Below are 25,333 nucleotides of genomic sequence, written 5' to 3'. Positions count from 1 at the left end.
CTCGTCGCAGAACGCCAGTTTCGCTTGAGCAGCATCTCACTGACAACTGTCTCTCGTGTCTTTAATTTCGCCAACTTTGCGTACGAGTAGCCTGGATTTTTTGCGATGCGCAAGCAAAATTTTAACGCTTTGCTCCTCTTGTTAGGATGCTTCTTCGATGAATATCAAATGTCACTAGCATATACGCACATCTTTGAAATGAATTCAGTGCTGGTAAATTTTGATCGTAATCTCCATGTTATCTTTGCTCAAGCATAGCTATAATCAATGGTTTGGAATTGACATTGTCTGGCTAAGCCAAATATTCAGGTCTTATGTGGGGTAAAAATCATTCTTTTCATTTAATTCATACAAAATGTTTAACGGTGAGCCGGTTCGGTTTAGTCTTGAGGATTTTGAGCCGTGCCAAATAAATGAAACAGAAACTGTCAATGCAAAACTAAAATAACAAATAAGTGATGAACATCGGTTACCGAGCATAGCTCACCAGTTTACTTTTTTTTCGGCTGCAAATTGACGATTTCGAGTAAACCGGATATAAAATGTTTTTTTCGTAATGTTTAGCCCATAATGGTTCATAAACAAAAGGATCCAACTTGTACCCTTTTTTGCTGAGCTTATGCTGATATTTATGTTTTATTCGGTAATTTATGTTTGGGTTACTTGAATAAGAAGCGAACGAGGACATAAAATTGTCTTCTGGCATATTGCTACCCAAAGCACATTTCTATTTTTTTTTTTGGTTTTTTACTATCACAAGGGTGAGACCCATGATAGAACCGAAACGGGTGTGTAAGTACTTTGGGGAACCGTTCATTCGTGACGTTTTTACAAGTAAGGCCAAATAACAGTTAGGATTGAGTTCTATTTGTTTGCCATTTTGCGTTCGCTCTGATCAGTGTTCAAATCTGAGCACGACGACAAGGGTCAGTCGAAGATTTAGTAATTCAGACCGTCGATGCCGTGGGGATGCATTCAAATTATACAGACAATTTGTTCGGTCACTGAAAAAAAAAACTGTTGTCTGCCAATTTTAGATTCGGCGGGGATTTGTATTTCGCTGTTGAATAGTAAATAATCAATAAAAACAAACGATTGATTCTGATGCCTTCATGCATGAGCGGAACCACGGACCACGAAATGGTGCTGCTGATGACGACGAAGACGACAGCAATTTCGATGATGGTAATGATAAATAATCAATAACGGTATCGAGGCGCTTTTACTGCTGAATTATTCCACCTTCGACTGTGCGCATCAACAGAGAAATAAGACCGTGAGATAGAAATGCAAATTGCAATCGAAATAAAATTTTATTAATATTTTATTGCAACCCGGCTGAAATTTCATTCGCCAGAACAAGCGGAAACTGGTTTTGCCTATATTGTAGCTGTCGGTAGTAAGTAGAATAAGTTTGATTGGAATATACAGATCTTGAAGCGATGGTATTTTAAAATATTCTCTTTGAATGAATCAGACTGCTGATGATCACACATTTAACTTTGTGAGATTATTTGATTCACTGACGATGGACTTGATGTTTCTGATTAGTTGGAAAAACTTTTGATTAGGATATATATTCTGCCGCGTACTGTTCATTGAAAATACAAAGCAATATCAACTTCTACATGTAATGTAATAATGAAATTGATTGCTGTTTATCAACACATCGGTATACTAGCTTCTCGCCACTGTAAACCAGTTTTACGTCTAGATCCAATTAGATACAAATTCTTCAAACCAAATCTGTTCCACTTTCAATTTCAGCTGTGTTAACAAAGCTCAGATTAGTAGCACACATTTTTCTCCCAGACATATCATGCATGGTCCAAAATGGAGCGAAACTTGCTGCCGGCCAGTCTGATTATAAAATCAAATAAAACGATTTTGCTCTTGGCAACTTTGGGCTACCTTTGGAACTGCCGTACTAAATAAACATATTGAAAAAATCAAGAAGTTATTAATAGATTCTGTTCTTCACTGTGCACTGACGTGCACTGACCGAACTTTAGCAAAGCTATTTTGCATTTTAGAACCTGGTCCTAGTAGTACCAATAGTCCAAGACAGGCCCCGGAGAATGATCGATCACTCAAACTGATATCAACCTTGGACCAGACGCGCCTTAGACTTCAGCATGTGTTGCGATATGTTTCGAAGACCAACGACACCGGGACCATACAATCTGGGTGTCTAACTTACTGTCGGGTCGGGTGTGAATTTAAGCAACGAATGAATTATAATCATTAAACACGTCGGATGTGTTAGCGTGACTGAGCTGACTAGGGGGTGCCACAAGACAACATGTTGGTTCCTTTTTGCATCCGAACTAACAGCCATTAAACACGATGTCGTCGAACAGTTGATGAATTACCTAGTCAGAGGCAATGTTGGGAGCTCTACACTATTAAAATGACTTTTGCATTTGGTTGTTGAAGTCGTTCGGAGCTGTTCCACCAGAAATCAGTTTTTTTAAAATTCAATTTTAGTATCATTTATTTGGCACAAATTTTTCTTAAGCATTCTTCATTCTCCATGGCCAAAATGGAAATTTTTGAAAATACTTATCTTGAAGCGGTTGGTCCGATTGTTTCAGTGTCTTTGACAATGTTTCATGTAATTATTTCGAATTTTTGTCGTGAATACGACTTACTTTACTATGGGGTGCCTTTTCAAAATTTACCCTCTGAGAGAGTGATAAGTTTTTGATCGTGAATATCTCTAGTTGTATCTAACGAATCAACTTAATTTTTGCTACATGCCATCGGAAATGTGATCACAATTTCATGATAAAATATTCAGTTGTGTGACATAATCTCAAATAATTCAAAATTAAACTTTTCTGAAATGTTTGGTATAAACGAGTATCAAAGAGGATAATTCATAAGGCGCGTTTGCCTTTCTCGTATTTTAAAAGCTCATAGCTCAGTGATCTGTGAAAGGATTTATATAATCTAACTACCAATAGAATCGAAATTTTTCAACTTAAACGTGTATAACCAAAGCATTGAAGTATTTCAATAGTACACTATTGAAAAACCTGTCTCATTTGACCCATGTCAACACCAGCCAATCAGAACGCGTTCTGAGGAAGAGAATAAAATATCTGCTGCTGTAAAACCAATCGTTCGAGAAAAATGTTCCGAATATCGTGTTTAATATCGTAGTGAGTTCCACAATTTGGTCCTTCTGAAAGGCAGGAATGAATCCCGTACAGCATCCTGATAGTTTCTTTCAATAAATTATGCAAATCTGAAATGAAATAATCGACATTAAAATTCTGTATGCGGCTATTTTTATAGCCGTTAGGACCGCCCATTAGTGATAAAGCTACAAACGAAATCACGTAAAAAGAAACCTCTCAATAAAAATTGGATCAGTTTGGATTCTGTCGCCACTGCGAGCAGATGTATTTTGTGTCGTTTGCAAAGCTAGTTTCGCTTCCGACAAGAGCGATTACGTCACAGCTGCCAGTCATTTGCATTGGTGAAAAAGTAACGGTGGAGAGCATTACACAAAATCAACCGTTCTGATGGCTCTAAAAGTTTTCTAAAGAACTATTAGGATTTGTTGTTTGCAAATCGAAGGGAAATCACCCTTATTCTGAATATCGACGTATTGATTTTTCGATCGAATGTGGCTCGATCGAATCTTAGCTACCTTTGATTTTGCTAGCGTTATAAGGAATACAAATGAAATACGATTGTAAAATCGATACGACGTTATTCAGAATAAGGGCGAATATCCTCAGTTTAGTGCAAATCTAGAACAGTTTGGTTAGATTTGTGCACTTTTCGCTGTGTGAAATTCACAGTAAACGAGATCAAGTGATGCCTTCTTTGTTTTTGCGAAAAATGTGGAAAAGGGGAATGCTTGCATAATTCATACAATTGATCAACTAATTGATATTCGAAAGTGTTAAGGAACATGTCGGTTGTTTTCGTATTCACGACATCCAGTTATGTCTCTGGCATTACCCACCCGCATTTTTTATGCATATTTTCAAAATTATGCGAATTTTTTATTTCGTCTCCGAAATGCACGAACGTCGAACATTTTGACTTTTCATGTAATTCACACATTCGGTATACATTTTTTTTCTAGGTCCCAAAGTCGATATCTAAAAAACGGAATCGACATAACACCACATTGACATTGACATTGACGTTTTATAGATTCTTAATACGTTTTTATGCGGTACGTCTCATCTGCATAAAAAAGTCTCAAGTATATTGGAGCTCTAAAATACAGAGAGATGGCTGGATCGATTTTCACAAACTAAGATTCAAGTGAATGGTCTCTTGGTCTTGTTATTGAATTTTACCCGGATCGAACGTTCGGTTCGAGAGTAATGGGGTAAAATGTGCCAAATAATAAATTCAAATATTTTGTATAATAAAAAGCATCACAAACTTTTTGTAATTTTTCCGTGGAACATTCTAACATTCTCAAAAAGCCATTATTGAGAAATAAGTCGGTGATGAGGTATTTATTGAGAACTTTTTTTCTAAAAATCATGATTTGCGGTGTCCACTGTATCTCAGCGCAGACTAATCCGAAGTAGCATAGTTAGAGCACACGGGCAAAATTCCGATTCTAGAAAAGAGCAGAACGAGTCATGATTTGGGGAAAAGAGTATATTTTCATATTATGATAATACACCATGATTAAAAGTTTTCGGATCATGATCCATTTGGGCTGATTTCGCAGAAAATTTAACCGTAAACGCATTTGACGTTGATGGGTATAACTTCAGGCGTGTTTCTGCTACGATGGTAATCTTTGTAACATGAATTCAGGCGTTATGTTTCAAAATATGAAAATTTTAAATATGAATTAAATGGAGTGGTGTGATGAACGAATTTTTTGGGCGATTTTAACTAATATCTCAAATGATATACGTTTGAAAAGCCAAACAGTGAAAAGCACGACAAATTTCTTCTAATCAGAATCATTAACAGTTAAAATATTATGTTTTTGAAAAACGACCACGCCTAAAATAACGTGTTCACTTGCGTTAATTGCTTCAGTTTTGATTTTATGTTTCCGAATTTATTCACCTTAACGAACTGCATGAAACACGAGTTAATCAACCCTCTTAAAAAACAAACTCTATGTCGAATTCTTGCAAATACCGCGGAATGATTTTGTTTTTTTTTCTTCGAAACATCATTTGCAAAATCGTCTTATTTAAAATATTTAGGTTAATCAATACAGCTTGTGTTGTTATATCTTTGAAACAAATTTTTCAAAGCAGTTGAAAATTTTTTTTTCTTATTTTCGCTAGATGGTTCCAAATTCATAGTCGAATTTATTTTTCGGTTTACGCTAGCTCTCGGAATATTATTCTAGTCACAACAAATATGTTAGAATACATTCAGATATAGTCATATAAAATGTAACGTGTTTAGTCTCTAATAATGTGAATTTTCGGTGCATTATCTTTATGTAAACATTTTCAGTACTTCTTGCTTTTCGATGTCTGCTTTTTGCCTTAATCTATTTAGCAATCCTTCACATCATTTGAGGCAGAGGGTTTAAAGTGATATGCGGGTAGAAAATAGGAGCTACGAGCTTTGACAGAAATACATTCCTCAAATAACGCATTTTCGGATCATGATTAATTTTCATGGGAGAAGACTTTTTGCTCATGGTTTCATGAGAAAAAAAATATATTGATTTTATAATCATGACATCAGTAACGGATTTCTTTCCGTACAGAAGTTTTTCTAGACCCCAACGTTTCTATTTGATTTTTTTTTAATTTTTTAAATTTTTGGTGGTTGTTTAAATTCAAAAGCACGATTTTTCACGAAAAAATCGACCATTTTGTAGCTGTAAAACCTCCCCATAGTAACAAACATCGAAAAAGAAAACGTTGGGGTCTGGTTTTTAATATGTATAAAGTGTGCGCAAAATTTGAAAAAATTGGTGCAGTAGTTTTTGAATGACGATGGACACGGACTTTCAAAACCTGCTTTCGAGAAAAACGTGTTTAAAGTTTATTGTCTATAAAATCGAACGAAACAATTTATTACTCAAGGGAGCACGTAGGCTCTAACATTCTCAAAAAGCCATATTTTTTCTTTTGTATTTTGTTATAATGAAACATTTCGAGAATGTTTTGTCAAGTTTTTAAGTCAATCGAAGCAGATCTGTGGGCCTGTGTGCGCAGCTCTTATTTCTTCGTAGTATGAGATCGGCAAAGATTATGGCCCATAACTTGCTGAATTTTGTTCCGATAGACTTCAAAATTTCACAGAATATTCTTGAAATGTTTTACTATCAGAAAATAGAAAGAAAATAATAAATGATTTTTCAAACGTGTTAGACCCTACCCGCTCCTTAATCGATTTACTTCAATTTAGATTCAAATTAAAGACCGCATAGCCCCTTATGTTGATATTGAATTTCATCTAGATCCGACTCCCGGTTCCGGAGTTACGGGGTAGAATGTGCAAAATGAATTAAATAAGTTCACTCGATTTTCTCAGAGGCCGCTCATCCAATTTTCTACTAGCTTAAGCAATCCCATATAATCCTTCCGAATTTCATCCGGATACAACATCCGGTTCCGGAGTTACAGGCTGATAAGTATAAAAATTACATTTTTAGGAGCGTGTTTGTACAGATGATATGAAAAAAAGGTAGATTGGTAATGTCAGAGACATAACTGGATGACGTGAATACGAAAAAACCCGACATGCTTTTTCCACAATTCCGAATATCGATAATCGTACGTACTTCTTTTTAACGTACTAGTTTATTGATTGTGTGAATTTTGCGAAGTTTCAATGGTTCAATTGCACAAGTATAACGATGCAAATATAAGGTGGAACACATGGATTGCGATGTCATTGAAAATGCAATGTCAAATTCGTTCACATATTCATTTCAATTTGAAAGACCCACAACAATTTATTTCGTGGCCGTCTAGAAATCGTAAATTTAGGTTAGGAATTAATATGATATTAATTTCAATACTTATTTGTCAAACTGTATCGAAAATGTAAATTATATAGCGATTGAAAAGAATATCCACTAACCGAAAGCCGTCATCTTGGATTAATAGAATTTTACATCTGTCGTAAGTCCACAGCGCTCAATCATTAAAAATATTCGGTATTTCTCTCTGTAGATTTTTCACGATACGCTTTGTGCGACGGTTCGTTCAATTCATGCGGTTGAAATCTTTTGCGTCTTCTGCACGGAGTTTCACTTCAATACTCGTTCATACCAGACATTTGAAAAAACTCAAATTTTGAGTTATTTGTGGTTATCCCATACTACTGAAAAATTTATCATAAACTGCTGACCATATTTCCAATGTTATGGAGAAAAAAAATGTTGCTGCGTTATATACAACAAAAAATATTCTGCCCACTCTTGTAAAGAGTGGATTTTGATAAGGCGTCTCATAGTAAAGTAAGACGTATTCACGTCAAAATTAAGCCAAATAGATTCAAATAAACGTGTAATTCTTCAAACAGGCAGGTATGGTTAGTTGATGACTAAATATGTTGCACGGAACCACCCGCGATCCCATTTCAACCAGAATATTAGTTGATTTTCTGAATTCGATTGGTTCAAATTTGTTACTACTAATCGATTGTTGTTTTAACTAAACTGTTATTTTTGTTTTTCGATTATCAGAAACGATGGTTGAAACAACTAATTTAATAGGTTGAAAATAAAAGCTGTAAATTAGTTAGGACACATACCTTTCAATTTCAACAATTATTTTAGTTGAAATAACTGGTGTTGTTATTGAAACAAAATTCTGTTAGTTGACAAATAAATCGGTTGTTTTAGACATTGCAAATAGTTGAATCAACTCGAACAATGTTATTGATTTGCGAAAATAATCAAAATATACTTACTGATATACGTCATGATCTATTTGAAATAAGTTCGGTATGTTGAGATTCATGAAATAAATATCGTTGTTAAAATAAAAACAGTATTTTATATTGACATGTAATAATTGGGAAAACCACCGATCACTGCTGATTTCAACTGATCTTAACCAAGGAATAAATTATCATTACGAAATCAGAACTGATCTGATCTCTAAGTGATTTTGATTTTTGTATGATCTTGATCATGTCAAGTCGAGATCAGTAAAAATCTAAATTCTAAAAAAAATACTTCTGATTCGATCGGAAATGATTGATGTAGAAAAACGTTTTTAATCAGCAAAAGTGCCCGGAGGGGCGAGTAAATTAGCGAAATTATTAAATTAAAATTACCTAAAATGAGTATTGAAAGATGATGCCTTCAAATGGTTGAACTAAAGTTATGCACTGATAATTTTAGTCAATTTATATGAGCTTGGGTGCATCAACCGCTGGGAATTGGAATTTTGCTACGGCAATTCAAACGCAGCGCGTTCTGTGTGTTTGAAACCCTTCGCTCCTGTTACCTTTATAAATTAAATTCATGTCAAAAAGCGTTTCATTGCTAATGCATGAACATCATCATCGGTATCAAACAGCTGGAAGTAAAACAGTCTGCTGAAAGTAAATCAATGATCGAATTCGAAGCATAAAATTTTTGCGCATACCTGAAAGATTACGAGATGATCATTCATTAACTTTTTCTAATTTGTCACCAAATCTTTTTCATCTTAAACAAGGTTAACTTTATCACAACACCGCTGTTAGATAAACACTTGTTATGGAATCATAAATTTCTCAAATCGAATGGACACAATTTCACCAAACGCTTTAATCATCGATGTTGTTTTCATTGACATTTTGAAGCGACGCGAACAGATTTAAACTAAAACAGTTGTTGATTTTGCATTGCGATTATTGTTTTGCTTTCAACTGTCTCCGGCATTTGACATCATTCAAAACAACAAATTTTTCAACTACTTGAATATATGCACTTCAAAGATCATATTGGTTGAATCAAAAAGAAATTAGTTAAATCAACTATCGCAAAAATCAAAAACTGCGATATCGCAATTTTATGATCGAAGGCTTCTCCGTGTGATTTTGAGTATACCGGATCATACATTAATGTAGAATTTTATCAAGATCTGGCTTCCTGTAAAGACATTTTCATTTTTTCTTTCATTATTCTTCCATTACATCCATCAGCATCACATGAAAAACTGACACCCGCTCTAGTTCTTGACTACTGTAACCGAATTTCATATGTGTGATACTCGCAACGTTCATATATTACTACCATTCATATATGAACAACATACCAGTAAGTTCTTGCTTCGTAGCTTTCTCGGTTGTACCCGAAGTATGATCGTGTATGTATTATGCAAAGGTTGAAACTCATTTCCTACTTTTCGTTACTTTGACTTCTAAGTCCTGCGCTTGAGTTGAATAAACAACAAAGCACCATGTGTTTTCTTCTAACAGAACTTGATGGGAACGCATGGTCGACTGTTATTTATTTTTTAGAAAAAATCAAATAATGTGTTCGTCCACGTTTCTTAAAAATGTGAAAACATACCGCTTTAGCATGTCCAACAAATTTTTATTTATCACTAAACAATCCAGGGTGATGCAAAAATTGGAAGAGGGAAAAATATGTTTCAAAATTTTCAAGTATTTTTTAATGAAAGAAATACATCTTCAAAAATTTTGAACATTTTTTTAAACCTTCCCCATAATGCCTTAAATATACCTGATTTTTTTTTAATTTTCGGAGGAGCGCTTTCGTCAAATATCAAATAAAATAAAAATCAATAGAACCACCCCTCCGTAAATATGACAGTTAAAAGGTTGAAACTTTAAGAAAATTGTTTCCAGTCTATGACCTTTCGAACGTGGTATAACAATATGAATTCCCTTTGGGGGCAGATTTCACATGCTTATCCTGCTATAGCTTTTTTATACCACTCGTTGTTTCATTGTAAATTATGATATGAATATCAGTATAACACTAGTTATGAATACTGAATTCTCATAGTGACCAACACACAACACCTTAATTCCAATGATTTCACTGCGACACGATAATGTTTCAGCGAACAAACAGAAACGAATTCGTAGAAGTGTCAAAATTAGCCAATTTTTTTTACATCTGGGCAGGATACCATCCCCAGTTAATGCGAAGTATTTAACAGCCAGATACTATGCACGCGATTCGGACACTGTTTCGTTGGCTGATTTGAGTTTGTTTTTTTTTCTTTTATTCATTCATTCATTAGGTATATGTTAATACAAGCAGTTCGTCAGTCGCTGATATCAGAACTAGCCTTACTTTTGTTTCTAGTCTTCGGCTCCAGTTTGTTTATTATTTGCACCATAGGCGTTTCCATACGCGCGCGGTCTCAAAGCTTCGTGGCTTCATATTTCTCGCTTGTCAACTGATCGGATAAATTGCGCGCAGACACATAAATTATATTAGAGCGTTATCAGCGAGGAGCGAGTTCGGTTTCAGCTACGGTAAATTGAAACCGACTGTGTCTTGCTACTTCGTAATTCTTGAATTTAACAAAAAAAAAAATTGCCTGAAAATATGCACTATAATCACGTTTCAAGGTTAGCACTTTAAACTGTATTTTATTTTGTTTCATCCCGTGCTCAAAACAGTTAACAAGGTAATCTCGGCCGATGAACATGTGGGTGGGTGCGAGAGATTGCTTTTATAATCCACTAACTGCATCAATATTAAGACGTGATATGCATTTATCTCTGTGGTACGTGTTCATCAAGTGTAGCGAACTGCAAACCTTGTGACTTAATTTCATTATCTTGTACAATGTCTTGGCCTGAATATGAACGCCGCAGTATCGATAATGGATCAATAACGTTTATGGTCAGTAGCAGCGATATAATTTATCAACTTCATTCATCGGCATCATTTCATGCATCGTAAAATAAATTCACCAGCCATAGTTTGCGATAATTTGATCACCTCGAGCCACTGTACACTTGTAGATGCATTGAACGGCGCATTCTGAACCCACCGGATAATCCAATCTGGTGCCGGGAAAAGTCCGCTGGGTCCATTGATCCTGCCCACCATGCGTATCACACGATGGGATGCTGCGACACCAACTTCTGTAACACGCAAATCGTCTTTCCGGAATCGACCGCCACATCCCTCTCGGCACCCTCTTCCTTGGTATTGTTCGGGGCAACGATCGATGACATAAAATGTAAGATTTACAACTCCTGCTAGCCAACAAAGTACCAAGCGGCAGCATTTGTTCTTCATTCATTGTTTGGCGTGTGTGTGTGTGTCATCTTAGGAGATCACACAACACACCGGAGTAGCATCTCCGGGTAGTAAATTTGGGCTAGATTTGTCATCGCGTGTCATTGTGCAATCTTTTCTTCAGACTGTGCTTCCTGTGTCAAGTATTCCTAGGGTTACCGGGACGTGATTTCGGGTCTAAGTACTGTGTTATTGTGAGCGTTTTTTTTCTCAAAAATGTTGTCATAAATGAAAAAAAGTAAAAACAGTTTTTCTGTCGTCTTATTTGGCTCATTTGGTCCCCATCACTTGTCATCCCTCGTTAGGAAGTCATCATCTGGGGATAACATGAAGTTCATGATTTTCATTTTGTATGTGAAGAAGGTGTTTTGTGTTTTTTGTGTAGTCAATTTGGAAATGCCGGTGTCCGTACATGACTCGATTTGGTTACATGTTTGCATAACAAATGTCACCTCTAACACGTGATTTAGGTATTCCAGCAGTAGTAGATTGAGCACAGCATACAAGGTCAATGTTTTTATTGAACTTTCACGTGTACTTTTCAGCGATCATAGCATGGAGCAACAGATCGAATCAGACAGCGAAATGTACTGCGGTGTACCAAAATCAAAGCAAGATACTAGCATCATCCATTGCAAACCGAGTCGTTCTCCCTAAAGCAAATCATTAGGTTATTATCACGTCATTAATCTCACTTTCCGAAATCGCACTCATCCGTAAAATCCACACTAACCTCCCGGTGAGAAACGGAAACATCAATCTTTCCTCCGAATTTACTGCTCGGTAACGAACCTAGCTCAGGGTTTGTTGTTCTCTGTGTGCTGGTCGCTGTGACTCCGTCAATTATGCTGGGAACCAAATCGTGCCGGAATCATCCTTCTTGATGAAACTCACCGTGTGCCTTTCGGCGTTGCTGCCTGCGTACATTTCAGTGTCAAGCTCAAGTCCCCGTTTTCTGCCCATCAGAAACGAAAACGGAATCTGGCACAAATCAGTGCGGTTAGATAACAAGTGGTGAGATATTACAAGTGTCGCTCAATCGTTGGCACGTGACGGGTTTCGTTGATGTTGTGCCGGGTTTTCTTTGCGCCCCCCTGTATGTTTGGTAAATGTCGTATTCATTTGATTACGGGTTGATCAGTGGAAGGTAAATCAATTGGGGTGTACCCGTTCGGAAGATTATAGCACAGCAGTTGAAACGTGTTTCGTGCCAACAAGATTCACTCATTATGTGTACCGTAAAAGATGGGTTTTCTGCTGTTTTGAAATGACTATTTGTAGTATATCCAAGTTTGAGGTAAGTCGGTAAGTTGAATAAAATACTGAACTCGAATAAACAGACAATGGCTAGCATACACATTTGAAAATAATCATTCAGAGAATAAACTTGTGAGCAATTTAAGAAATGGGTAGCAAGCCCTCAGACTTCGTACACTCCGACTTGGTTGTAACTAGAGATGGGAAATATCGACAACAATCGTTTATCGGTAATATCTATATTTTTTGCACTCCAAAATCGATATTATCGATAAATATCGATATTGCTGTCAGCCGAATGGTAAGTTTAAAAGCCGGTTTTCAAAGTGATTGCATGGCCTTCATATATGAGAACGGCAAAAACTTCTCTTCTCAATTCCACTAATGCAGTGATAATGCCTTTCTCTAGTCGTACAAACAGTCTCATTTAAATAGTTTTTAGTAAGATAATTTCTGACACGAATTCGGGCTGACTCTTGACATAAACTCACTTTATGAAAACATGAGCGAATAGAAAAAAACACACGATATGTCGATTATGTCACCGGAACCGGAAGTATCAGCAATTTAATTTTCAAATTTGATCGGTGATCCAAAAGTCGAAATTAATTCACATCTTAAGATTAGCTTCCAAACTAGACTGAACTTGTAAAACTTGGTTATGATATCGATGAAACTAAGCGGATAGAAAAATTTTCTCTACTGGTTATGACACTTGTATCACTATATATCTGGAACCAGTAGCGACAGCCAATAAATATTCGATCTTGATTCACAACCTAAACGCTTTCAAACCAGTTTAGGTATGCGGAAATCGGTTTAGTTATCTCCGAGAAAACTGAGCGGAAAAAACATCGTTTTGTAGATATCTTATATCTCAGGAAACGGAAGGAATAGCCAATTGATCTTTGAACTTGTTCCAAGCAAAGTCTTGGTATTACATTCCTGTAGTAGAATTTGACCTTCTGTTTCAACAGACTTCGCAGCCGATTCAGAGTGTACAGAACCATTGCATGGCTGGTGCTACGATTCTACTAACACTACGAATCCTTCCAGGTCGGGGCTCGAACATACGACAACTGGTTTGTAAGACTTGTTTCACAATCCAAAAGTAGCTTTCTAATAGACATACAATTGTAAGAGTCGGTTCAACCATTTCCGAGAAAAGGCTCATACATATATACATACACATACATGAACAAACACACATTTTCAGATCTTGTCGAGCAGAGTCGAATGATATACAACACTAGGGGTCTCTGTTAATGTTTAGGTGTTATGTCAACTCACTGTGATGTTTCAAATCAGAAACAAACAAACAAAATAAATGATTTCGAAAACGATATAAAGTTTTGTTCCGAACTTCTAGAGAAAATTTCTCGATGATAGTGAGCTACAGTGCTTTTAAATGATACTGTATTATTCAGTGCAAAAAAATTCCTGCTTATATTGACAATTTCGACGATATGTCATTCGACGCTTTGACATTTCGCCTGACATTTCCACTACCCACACTCACGTGAGAAATTTAAAACAGTGTTCTTTTCGATAAATTGTTAATTTGAATCAAATTTGTCGAGCAGTTTTAATTCTGTTTCAAATTTGTGTTCGAAAAACAGAACTAGATCTTCTAGAGCGTTTTGATTGACATGTTTTAGTAGTAGATCTAAAGAAAATCAGTCCATATGAAATTAAACAGCGTTGTGAATAACCTAAGTAGAACCTAAAAGGTCAGTAGGGAATTAATTTTGGGTAAAATCTGGTTTACTTATTTCGGAGTAAATCGGCACAAGCGAAATAAAAATATCAAATTGTAATTCCAAATGCAACCATGGAAGCAATATCGAATATCGATGTTTTTTGTCAACGTCGATTATCTTTATCGTCGATTTCAAGCTGATATCAATATAATCGATAAATATCGATAAGTTTCCCATGTCTAGTTGATAACTAAGCACATCTTCAATGTGGTGAGCCAATAATTTTGCTCGGACAGAGAGACTAGTGCGACTCAAAGCTGATTTCAAAAAAGGGTGAATGTAGTTTTGGATGTATTTTCTTCGAATCATTGTAATCATATTTTTGTTGAATTGCGTAATTTTACCAAGTCAAAAGTCATTATATAGGGTAGAGTCGGCAGCTTTGGACCACTCGTGTTTTAACGAAAAGTATAGAATGGAATTTATTGGAATATTTTATTGCAAGTAACGTGATCAATTTCTGTGACCTCCATCCAAATGTCATAAAAAATATTTGATTACTTTAGAAGAATAATAAATAACCTTCTTTTCGCGACGACAATGTAAATTTTAGGTTTCAAGATTTTGTATCACTAAATTGACTTTTTTTCTTCAGTTTTGCAGCGAATAATTAAATTTAGTCTCAGAGAATATGATTTCATAGATTTCAAAACAATTCGAAAGTTGCAAAAAATGTTTCATAAATAAACATCGTGGAATGCATAATCGGGTGCCATGGACCACATCGCAGTAGGCCGCTTTGGGTCACTGCCTTTGAACAGAGAAAAAATAGAATATAACTAACTAAAATCAGAAAATCAACTAATTTTTTCGCCAACATGCTGATTTCGGTCTTTCCTTGTTGTGTTTATTCTTTATTCCAATTACAATATTAATTCAATTGAAAAATTCTGCCCTCTGCATCTTAGAGCTTAAGTAGTGTGCCTTCAAACTTATATTTTTAAATAAAAATATTGAAGGATTCGACGAATTGGCCCATTTGGCAAGATGAACCTTTCGGTGAAATTGGTTTCGGTGAAACGGCTTTCGGCGGAATGGCTTTCAGCAAAATGACCTTGACTCGAAAAATACAGTACTTTTTAAAGGGAAAATAAAATACAATTTGAAATACAGTACATTTACGTACATTACGGATATGAGCGTAAAAATTATTCATCATAATTTATGATATTACTTTTAGTAAAAATCTGAATTTGTGGGTAAATACAACCTTCGTTATATTTTTCTATACAAGGAACAATCAATTTATCAAATGGAACAATTATAAATTCAAATGTGATAGCTGTGACTCGAGACACTCGCCATGGATGGTGCCTTCGGTCAAATGTCATCAAATTTTCAAGTATAAATTTCAAAAGAATCATTTAAAAAAAATTCACGATGAAGGTAAGGAAGTATACTACAATGCGAAATTCTCTCCCATACTTTATTAGAATAATTTTTATTGCGACTAGTTAAAACGGATACAGTAAAGAAATATTCAAAATATTAAAATTCCATGCCCGGAAAAGTTGAAGTTTTCAAAACAAATGAAATATTTGTTATATTTTTTAATTTAATTGGTTGAATTTTGGTACAACCTTTCGATTGTTGTAAATGGTAATTTTTTATTTATTTCACGCCTAAAAACAGTTCCTGAGCCTGAGTCTGAGTACTATATTACTCATTTTCGAAAAATATATGAAAACGTCAAAATTTCAGTAGTTACCAGGCGTAACTGCTACTCTCAAATCCAGAAATTTTTTGTTCAAGAAACAAAGTTTGATAAAGTAACTAAATAAAGGGTGATTTTTTGCTGGTGTCTTTTTGACAACACTGTTTTTGACAGCTCGCGCGTGATTCGTGTCTTGTGTCACTGTTAAACTTGTTCAGTTTAGTTTATAATTTAATCATTGAACCTCGTTTGGTCTATAATTTAATCATTAATGGGCACTGGCTCTCAAATTGAGTAATTTTTTTGTTCACGAAACAAAATTTGAGTACCTAAATAAAGGATGATTTTTTGCTGGTACTTTTTAGCAACACTGTTTCTGACAGATCACGCTTGAATCTTGTCTTGTGTCATTATCAAACTTGTTCAATTTGGTCTATAATTTAATCATTGATCGTCGTTTGGTCTATAATTTAATCATGTATGAGCACTGCTAAAGTTGGAGTAAGATCCACTTTTCTGAAAAATTGTGTTCAGCGACGAAGCTCATTTCTGGTTGAATGGATACGTCAACAAGCATAATTCCTGCTTCTGGAGTGAGGACCAGCCAGAAGCATTGCAGGAGCTACAAACGCAGAAATGCATAAAACTTATTAGATTCTTATGAATATCCAAAGCAAATTCTTGAAGAACCTTTCCTCTACATCGTAATAGAAGCTTATGGAATAAATTTTTAATTCTTATGCCTGAATCTTCTTCTTGAGTATCATTTTTTTTATTTTTAGAGTCACAATAATTTGAAAAAAGTGCATGGTTTACTCTACTGAGGACGAATGCAAACATTAATCCAGATTGGAGGCAGTCGTTCATGATTTTGCCTCCTTTCCTCCTTGAAATTGAGATTGACGCATGTTTCGTCGTAGATCAAAATGCAGCCATGTGTTCCGTGGAAATAGTATCATACAAGAGCCATGTGTGGTTTTCGGACACGGAATTTTGCTCCATGTACTGGTTTGGACGTTTAATAGCTCTGTATAGCAGCCCATACCCGCTCAGTTTTCCGGACAGTTTCTGGAATGAATGTGAACTGAACGATTAACTGAAGTGACTGAAGAGTTCATCCGGCCAAACATCCGGTTTTTTACTGAAGCTCTCGAGGTCAGTTTCATCCGGTAAACTGATCAGTTCTTCAGTTAATCGTTGAAACAACTGATGAAACTGACATGGAAACAAAACGCAAATTGAATGGTAACCACACACGCTCAGTTCAGTTGATCGTTCAGTTTTTAATTCCGTCCAAGGTTCATTTGGGCTGTCCGGAAAACTGAAGATGTATGGGCCGCTTATGACTTGTATCCCTCCATGTCAATGATATTTCCCACCGTTTAAAAGTTATCGTTGTACCTTCTGGCCACATCTCGGATCAGACCGGACTTTAACAGCTTTCTCGTAGGTCCGCTGATTCCTTTTCACACTCAGGGTTTCTTGTAGATTTTCAGCACTCGGCAAACTTCAACACGTTAGCATAAATCAAATAAACATAGATTTCCCAGTGTAATACTAATGTAGTTGAGCAACCCGTGACAGCAAAAGCACCGTCTGGTGGAGAATGGGTGCGTAAATTCTCCTAAAATGCATGCATAAAGTTGCCTGCGCATTTAACAAAACCACAGTAGCATAAATCAAATAAACATAGATTTCCGACTGTACGGTGACACTAACAGCACCTCTAGTGAGAAACGGGTGTACTTTTTTCCATTAGCTACTGTGGTTTTGTGAAATGCACAGGCAACTTTATGCATGCATTTTAGGAGCATTTACGCACCCATTCTCCACCAGACGGTGCTTTTGCTGTCACGGGTTGCTCAACTACATTAGTATTACACTGGGAAATCTATGTTTATTTGATTTATGACAGTAGCTAATGGAAAAAAGTACACCCGTTTCTCACTAGAGGTGCTGTTAGTGTCACCGTACAATCGGAAATCTATGTTTATTTGATTTATGACGTTAGCCAGCTGTTTGTTGATAATTTTTTTTCTTGTATCGAACGTGATAGACTACTTTGATCAAACTTGCACCATTTGTTCTCTACAGAACTGTAGATGCATATCGTTGAATTTGTGCCTGGTTGTAAAAAAATAGATACACCCAAGATTGCAAACATTTTCTCTTCGCCTTTTAGATGAAGAAATTTTGCATCAGAAGTTCCATATTCGAATAATCACACGGAAACGTCTGGATACTTTTACAATAAATCAACGTTCAAAAGAATACTGCCTTATTTTGTTGAGATTTTGAAATAAAACATATTTTAAGGTCTAAATACATATATTTTTAAGTCTAAATACATATATCTAAAGGTATGCTTTACTTAAATTATACTCAACCATTAGAACGACGATTAGACTGTATAAGTCAGTGTTCTATAGGAAAAATCATTATTTTGATGTTAATCCTTCTACGTGAATTCGTTGAAATCGCATATCGGTTAGTCGTTTTTTTTTCTATTGTCATACGAATTCTTTTTTTTATTGATCGTTTTAATCGTACTTAGCATGTGACACAATAATGTAAAATAGTTTTTTCTGTAAAATATATGTATGCATGTGCTTCATAAGTTGTTTGTTCTACGAGTTGTATGTTAATATAAGTTTATGTATCCAAGTGACCAGCGGAAGGAGGGTAGCGTCGATTGATGGGAAACTTTATCCGTGCTTTTGCTTTTCCTTCCAGCTGGTCGGAGGACTTCGCTTCGGGGTGATGGTGGTCATAATAACTATCGTGCATGATACTAATCCTTCCTTCTTAGCGCTTATGTTTTGCTTGCTCTCTAAGTTTTGCAGCTAATTTTATGCCTCACTAACTAGCGAAATAGGATTTGCGATAACTCGTCCTTCTCTCCCAACTAGTTCCAAGTTATTTTTCCACACTTTCCGTGCATCTCAACGCAGTGTGCGGGGTTGCATCAACTTTGATTTATAAAGCAAATTTTTTCATTGAAATTTTTCTCTTTCATCGTTTTCTTGTTTGCACCTGCAAACTAATTTTTCTGCACGACACTTGCGGTTGTGTGGACACCTCGTGGTTGGGGTCTAATTGAAAACATCGACCACGCTCCATGTGCTTGCGACAGCCCACGAAGTGAAGGAACTGGACAGCGGCTTTATGATCCTGCTGGCCGTTGGTGGCGTGGTTACCTTTGCTGTTTGTGCCAGCCTGATGTTTTATATGTTGCGTCGAAGAAAGCGAAACAGTGGCGCTAGGCAAATCCTTCCCGAGGACTCCGTTTGTGGTGCGAGTTACCCTATTTTGAACGGACATCCGACAATTCAGGACTTTATCGAGATGACTACTTCCGGATCCGGCTCAGGTGAGTAATACAATGTTAATTAAATCTATGCCGCGGTTTTTTTTCTCTCGCTACACCTTCACATAACTCATCACATAACGTGCAATTATAACCTTTCTTGGCTGCAACGTTTGAGCATATTTTTCCGTCCTTTCCCTTCGTGCTAGCTGGCTTACCACTACTGGTGCAAAGATCGATTGCCCGTCAGATTCAGCTGGTTGAGGTCATTGGCAAGGGCCGCTTTGGTGAGGTGTGGCTTGGCAAATGGCGCGGTGAAAACGTTGCCGTCAAAATTTTCTCCAGTCGCGAGGAGTGCTCCTGGTTCCGGGAGGCGGAAATTTACCAGACCATTATGCTACGACACGAGAACATACTTGGATTTATCGCTGCCGATAATAAAGGTGAGTAGTGACACGAAGACGACGAGTGTTTGAATAGCATACCTGTTTGTTCCTCGGCACGTGTAAACGGCTGTGTGCGATGAAGTTTGGTATGCTAGGAAGTAAACAAGACGTTTGAAATAGTTAAGGTCATTACGAGATTCACCTGTTGTTTTCTTTCGCTCCCCTAGATAATGGCACTTGGACTCAGCTGTGGCTTGTAACGGATTATCATGAGAACGGATCACTGTTTGACTTCCTGACGGCTCACCCGATCGACACAAAAACTATGGTTGAGATGGCCTACTCGATTGCAACCGGACTAGCACATCTGCATATGGACATTGTGGGAACTCGAGGAAAACCTGCCATTGCACACAGGGATCTCAAATCTAAAAATATACTCGTGAAATCCAATTTCACCTGCTGCATCGGGGATCTTGGCCTAGCGGTAAGACACAATGTGGCCACCGATACGGTGGATATCCCGTCTACTCATCGGGTGGGCACTAAACGCTACATGGCTCCAGAAGTGCTGGATGAGACGATCAATGTGAACCAGTTTGACTCCTTCAAACGTGCCGATGTGTACGCTTTCGGGCTGGTGTTGTGGGAGATTGCGCGGCGGTGCAACGTCGGTGGTATCTTCGACGACTACCAGCTGCCTTTCTATGACGTTGTGCAGCCCGATCCGACCATTGAGGAGATGAGAAAGGTGAGTGGATTGATTTGTTTGGAATTTGATTATTCACGATTCAAACGGATTGGCTGATAAATTCAAATTATAAACAAGTCTAACATTCGTTAGCTAAATTGAAAAATGATTCAGATGAAACGAAAGCCTGTCGGTTGGTTCGATATGATATGGACTTTTTTGTTCATGTTCTATAAAATTTGAATATTTTTTTTCCTTAAACATTAATTAATTTGGGACATGCAGGAAGTCAAACCAGACGTTCATACTCAGGTTCTCGGCTGCTCGGCCATCCATGGAAGTTGTCCATCAATGTCAACTTCCCTCTCTGAGCAGCTTAGATAGCCGTGTAGTGTCGGTAGCGGTTTCCCAACTGTCTAAGAATAACGCTATGGTCCACCTGTACCGGTGGTATAAGTCAACCAAACAGGTAAGCCGTGTGGCATCCGGCGGAATTATTTTTTACCAAGAATTGATCCACTGGTTTCCTGTTCCATGTTGTAAAAGGTCACAGAAATAGGAACTCCTAAGTCAAGGTGTATTTTCGTGCCGATGATTGAATGGCTGCAGGAGGTTTAATAATGCAGTCGTGAACGGAATATCTTGCGGTTTTTCCTTACTGTGTTAAGCGAAGCTCTGGCACAGTGGACGACCGCTTTCTTAGCAACTCGTGGGATTTAAATGATTAAAACATTTAAAAAAATCATTACATGGTTCGCTATAGGCGAATATAAGCCAATATATTTGGTTTCTTCTAGTTGTTGTACGATAAGTGCTGGAGATGGAGTGTTCATTACTCTAATTGATAATGGTTAGAGTAGCACAAATCAATCTCCAGAATAAACGTACAGCAACTATAAATCTATTCAGACTTCTGCAAGAAGGTAAAGCTTCTATAGCTTTGGTTCAAGAACCATATTTCCAAAAGGGAAACTTCTACGTTGGAAAATTGTTAAACCCAGTCTTTGTTGCATTCAACAAGAACGGTATGACTAATCCACGTGAAATTCCTCGAGCATGCATACTTGCAAATAGTGCTCTCGATGTTTCTCTCATATCGGAGCTCACAACTCGGGATATTTGTGCTGTCACAGTTGGTATGACTATTGATGGCATAGACAGGAAATATGTCTATTGTTCGGCATATTTGCCGCATAACCAACCTTCGCCAAGCGATGACTTCAAAAAGGTTGTATCATACTGCTGCAAAAGTGATTTACCGCTTGTAATCGGCAGTGACATAAATGCTCACCATATCATTTGGGGCAGCACAGATATAAATTCGAGAGGCTCTGATATGATGGAATTTGTGAGCAGTACAAACCTGCACATAGTCAATGCAGGAAACCGTCCAACTTTTGCGAGAGCTGGAAGAGAGGAGGTTTTGGACGTAACTCTCTGCTCTGATAGAATTGCGCATGAGTTGGTGAATTGGCTCGTCTCCGATGAGCTCGAACCTTCGTTGTCTGATCATAAGTACATCTTCTTTGATCATTCAAACGTTAAATTTGATATTATCACATATCGTAATCCCAAATCTACAAACTGGGACCTCTATGGAGAGGGCTTGGCGACCAGATTTTACGGGTACCAACCAACAATTGAAACCCCAATTGATTTGGAAAATGTTGTCGACGAGACAAACTCACTCATAGTTGCAGCATATGAAGAGGCTTGTCCACTTCGGATTGTGCGAGCTGCTAGAGGAACTCCTTGGTGGAATGCTGAACTTGCTAGACTAAGGAAACTATGCAGAAGAGCTTGGAACCACCGACGCAGAGATGGGTCGGAGGCATTCGTTTCGGCTCGAAGGGCTTACAAAAATGCTCTTCGATCGTCTGAGCGAAGTGGTTGGAAAAGCCTCTGCACAAATGTCTCTAGTATCAACGAGGCTAGCAGATTAAATAAGTTACTTTCGAAGTCTAAGGACTTTAATGTCAGTTTCTTAAGAACTTCAGATGGTGAACACTTGTCTGATGAAGGTGATGTACTTCACTATCTTTTTAACACTCACTTTCCAGGATGTATGGATCCATCACCGATAGCTCTTCCCGAGACTTTTTCAGGTAGTTACGATTCTTGGGCCCTTGCTCGAAGCGTTGTGACGATTGAATCGGTCAAATGGGCAGTTGAGAGTTTTGCTCCGTACAAGTCTCCTGGAAAGGATGGAGTTACCCAGTGTTACTGCAGAAAGGGTATGAACATTTCAAACATGTTTTGATGAAAATACTTACTTTTAGTCTTGCGACTGGATATATTCCAAGAGCCTGGCAGGAAATAATTGTCAAATTTATTCCCAAAGGCGGTCGCGACACTTATGAGGAAGCGAAGAGTTTCAGGCCTATCAGTCTTAGCTCATTTCTTCTTAAAACAGTGGAACGCATAGTCGATCACTATATCAGGAATGTTAGTCTGGGCGTGCAACCGCTACATGGAATGCAACATGCTTACCAGCGTGGAAAGTCCACTACAACCCTGTTACATGATGTTGTGTACAACATTGAAAAAACTTTCTCACAAAAGCAATCTTGCTTGGGAGTTTTCCTAGATATTGAAGGTGCCTTTGACAACGTGTCTTTCAATTCAATTCTGGAAGCAGCCCGTGGTCATGGCATATCTTCAAGTATCACAAATTGGATACACGCAATGCTTAGCAATCGACTTCTTTGTTCATCGCTTCGGCAAGCAGAGATTAGAAAGCTGAGTGTCTGTGGGTGTCCTCAAGGTGGTGTACTATCCCCACTCTTATGGAACCTAGTCGCTGATGGTTTGTTAAGGAAACTTAATAACCTTGGATTTCCGACTTATGGTTTTGCCGACGATTATCATATATTGATGACCGGTATAAGCATTAACACTCTCTTTGATTTAATGCAGCAAGCCCTGCGATCTGTTGAACAATGGTGTTATCAGATTGGATTATCTGTAAATCCGGGCAAAACATCAATGGTGCTTTTCACTCATCGTAGGATAATCACAGGAGCTCGTCCGTTGCAGTTCTTTGGTTCAGAGGTGACTGTGGTCGAACAAGTTAAATACGTCGGGGTTATTCTTCACTCAAAACTGAATTGGTCTGCTCACATTGATTTCAGGATTAAAAGAGCTTGCATGGCTTTCGGCCAATGCAGACGAGCTTTTGGAAAATCATGGGGACTCAAACCCAGATATATTCATTGGATCTACACTACTAGCGTTAGACCAATTTTAGCATCTGGATGTCTTGTATGGTAGCAGAAAGGAGAAGTTGCGGCAGTTCAGTCAAAACTGAGTTATCTCCAAAGGATGGTCCTAATGGCGATGACAGGAGCATTCACGACAACTCCTACTGCTTCTCTAGAGGCGCTACTGTGCATTAAACCACTACATGTGTTCCTAAAACAAGAAGCATTATCTGGTGCATACCGTCTTAAGGTTACAGGGCTTTGGAACAGTAACCAATAAGATTACGCTACTAGCCACACTCGATTGTGGTCTCAAATGGTTACGTGGGATGAGTATTTACTCGCTCCTAGTGACCTAACTCTCACATGCAGTTTTCCTTTCAAAACATTCAATGTGAGCTCTTCTCTTCGTGAGGAATGGTTGTCTGGTTATTTGGAACGACAACTTGATGAACACATAGTCTGTTATACGGACGGTTCTCTGTTGAATGGTCGTGCTGGTGCTGGTGTCTACTGTCGTGAAATGAGGCTGGAGCAGTCTCATTCACTTGGTAGATACTGTAGTGTGTTCCAAGCAGAAATCTACGCAATTCTGTGTAGAGTACAATCGGCACTTCAGCAGAGGATCTGTGGTAAACGTATTTATTTTTGTTCCGACAGTCAGGCAGCCTTAAAAGCACTCAGTTCGAATGACTCACGGTCGAATCTAGTGATCGCATGTCGAACTCAAATTGAAGACCTCAGCATTTCAAATGCTGTTTACTTCTTATGGGTACCCGGCCATTCTGGTATTACTGGAAATGAATGGGCTGATGAGTTGGCTAGAGCTGGTGCAACGAATGATTTCGTTGGTCCTGAACCAGCTTTACCACTTTCAACTAGTTGGATAAAGCACAAGATTCGTTCTTGGGTTGCATCCAAACATGCCAGCTACTGGCGCAGCTTGCAAACTTGCGCTCAGACAAAAGCATTCCTACCAGATTTAAATCTGAAAATGTCAAAGTGTCTACTGCATTTCTCCAAGCATCATTGCAGTATTCTGGTCAGAACACTGACTGGTGCTGAGTATTATTCGTGTGATTTGTGTGAATGCGATTATGGTACTTCATATCATCTGATATGTAACTGTCCCGCATTGACGCAGCTACGTATCCGGGTTTTTGGTTCTCCATACATGGTTGAGTCTGTGTATGCGGAGCTAAAATTGAAGGATATCCTCTCGTTTCTTACCCAATGTGGTAAGGAGCTATAGACAGAAGGGTTCATCGTTCTTCCTGGAGTGAATGAATCCCTTCTGTATTCACCTTAAATAGGGTTTGGCAGATTGTTTGGCATCCTTTAGGGGGCACCGAATTTATTTCTGCTCGTACATACTGCGAATCGTTCTGCATTCTTCCGGGAGTGCAGAATGGTGTCGCTTTTGTAAGATCTCTAAATCCTCTCGGGGGTTGGAGATTTTATTAACAGCAGACTGTTCGGGACCTCGTAGAGGTTCAGAATTTATTTCTGCTTCCACTAAATGTGATCCTCAGCGTATTGTTCAGCATCCCTTAGGGGTGCAGAATTTACTTCTGCTTTTATGTGTTTTTGTGTCGTCAATTTTTCCCATCCTCCTAGTCCAACCCTTACCATTTCCTTTCAATCCTTCCCTCTTATATATCGGGAAAATTATGCTAAAAACAAATTGATGGCAAGGCACAAATCTCCAAATATCAAGGGGAACGTGCCATTTGAGCCAATTGGTTTTGATTCCTGATTGAATTTATTTGAAATTTAGTTAATAATTTTCCCGACCATGGTCACTTTTAATGAAAAAAAAAACATTTTTAATTAGTATTAATAGTTTTGGCAAGTAATAGGTAACTAACGATGGAGTATTCTGTGAAATCTCCT

The 25,333-nt window shown here is 37.6% G+C and overlaps 1 protein-coding gene across 4 annotated transcripts in view; it reads left to right on the top strand.

Annotated features, from left to right (window-relative positions):
* Positions 1-25,333, top strand: part of LOC131431485 (TGF-beta receptor type-1) — a 140,542-nt gene that overhangs the window by 105,564 nt on the left and 9,645 nt on the right. For 3 of the 4 annotated variants that reach the window (XM_058597225.1, XM_058597224.1, XM_058597223.1), the window contains 4 exons: positions 10,906-11,126; positions 18,990-19,226; positions 19,373-19,606; positions 19,777-20,300. In XM_058597225.1, coding sequence (XP_058453208.1) covers positions 10,906-11,126; positions 18,990-19,226; positions 19,373-19,606; positions 19,777-20,300 — 1,216 coding nt within the window. The remainder of the gene's footprint in view (positions 1-10,905; positions 11,127-18,989; positions 19,227-19,372; positions 19,607-19,776; positions 20,301-25,333) is intronic. The other variant, XM_058597226.1, reaches the window with a different exon arrangement.

This window comes from Malaya genurostris, chromosome 2 (genome assembly GCF_030247185.1).
Source record: "Malaya genurostris strain Urasoe2022 chromosome 2, Malgen_1.1, whole genome shotgun sequence".
NCBI lineage: Eukaryota > Metazoa > Arthropoda > Insecta > Diptera > Culicidae > Malaya > Malaya genurostris.
This window is presented reverse-complemented; position numbering and strand designations above follow the sequence as displayed.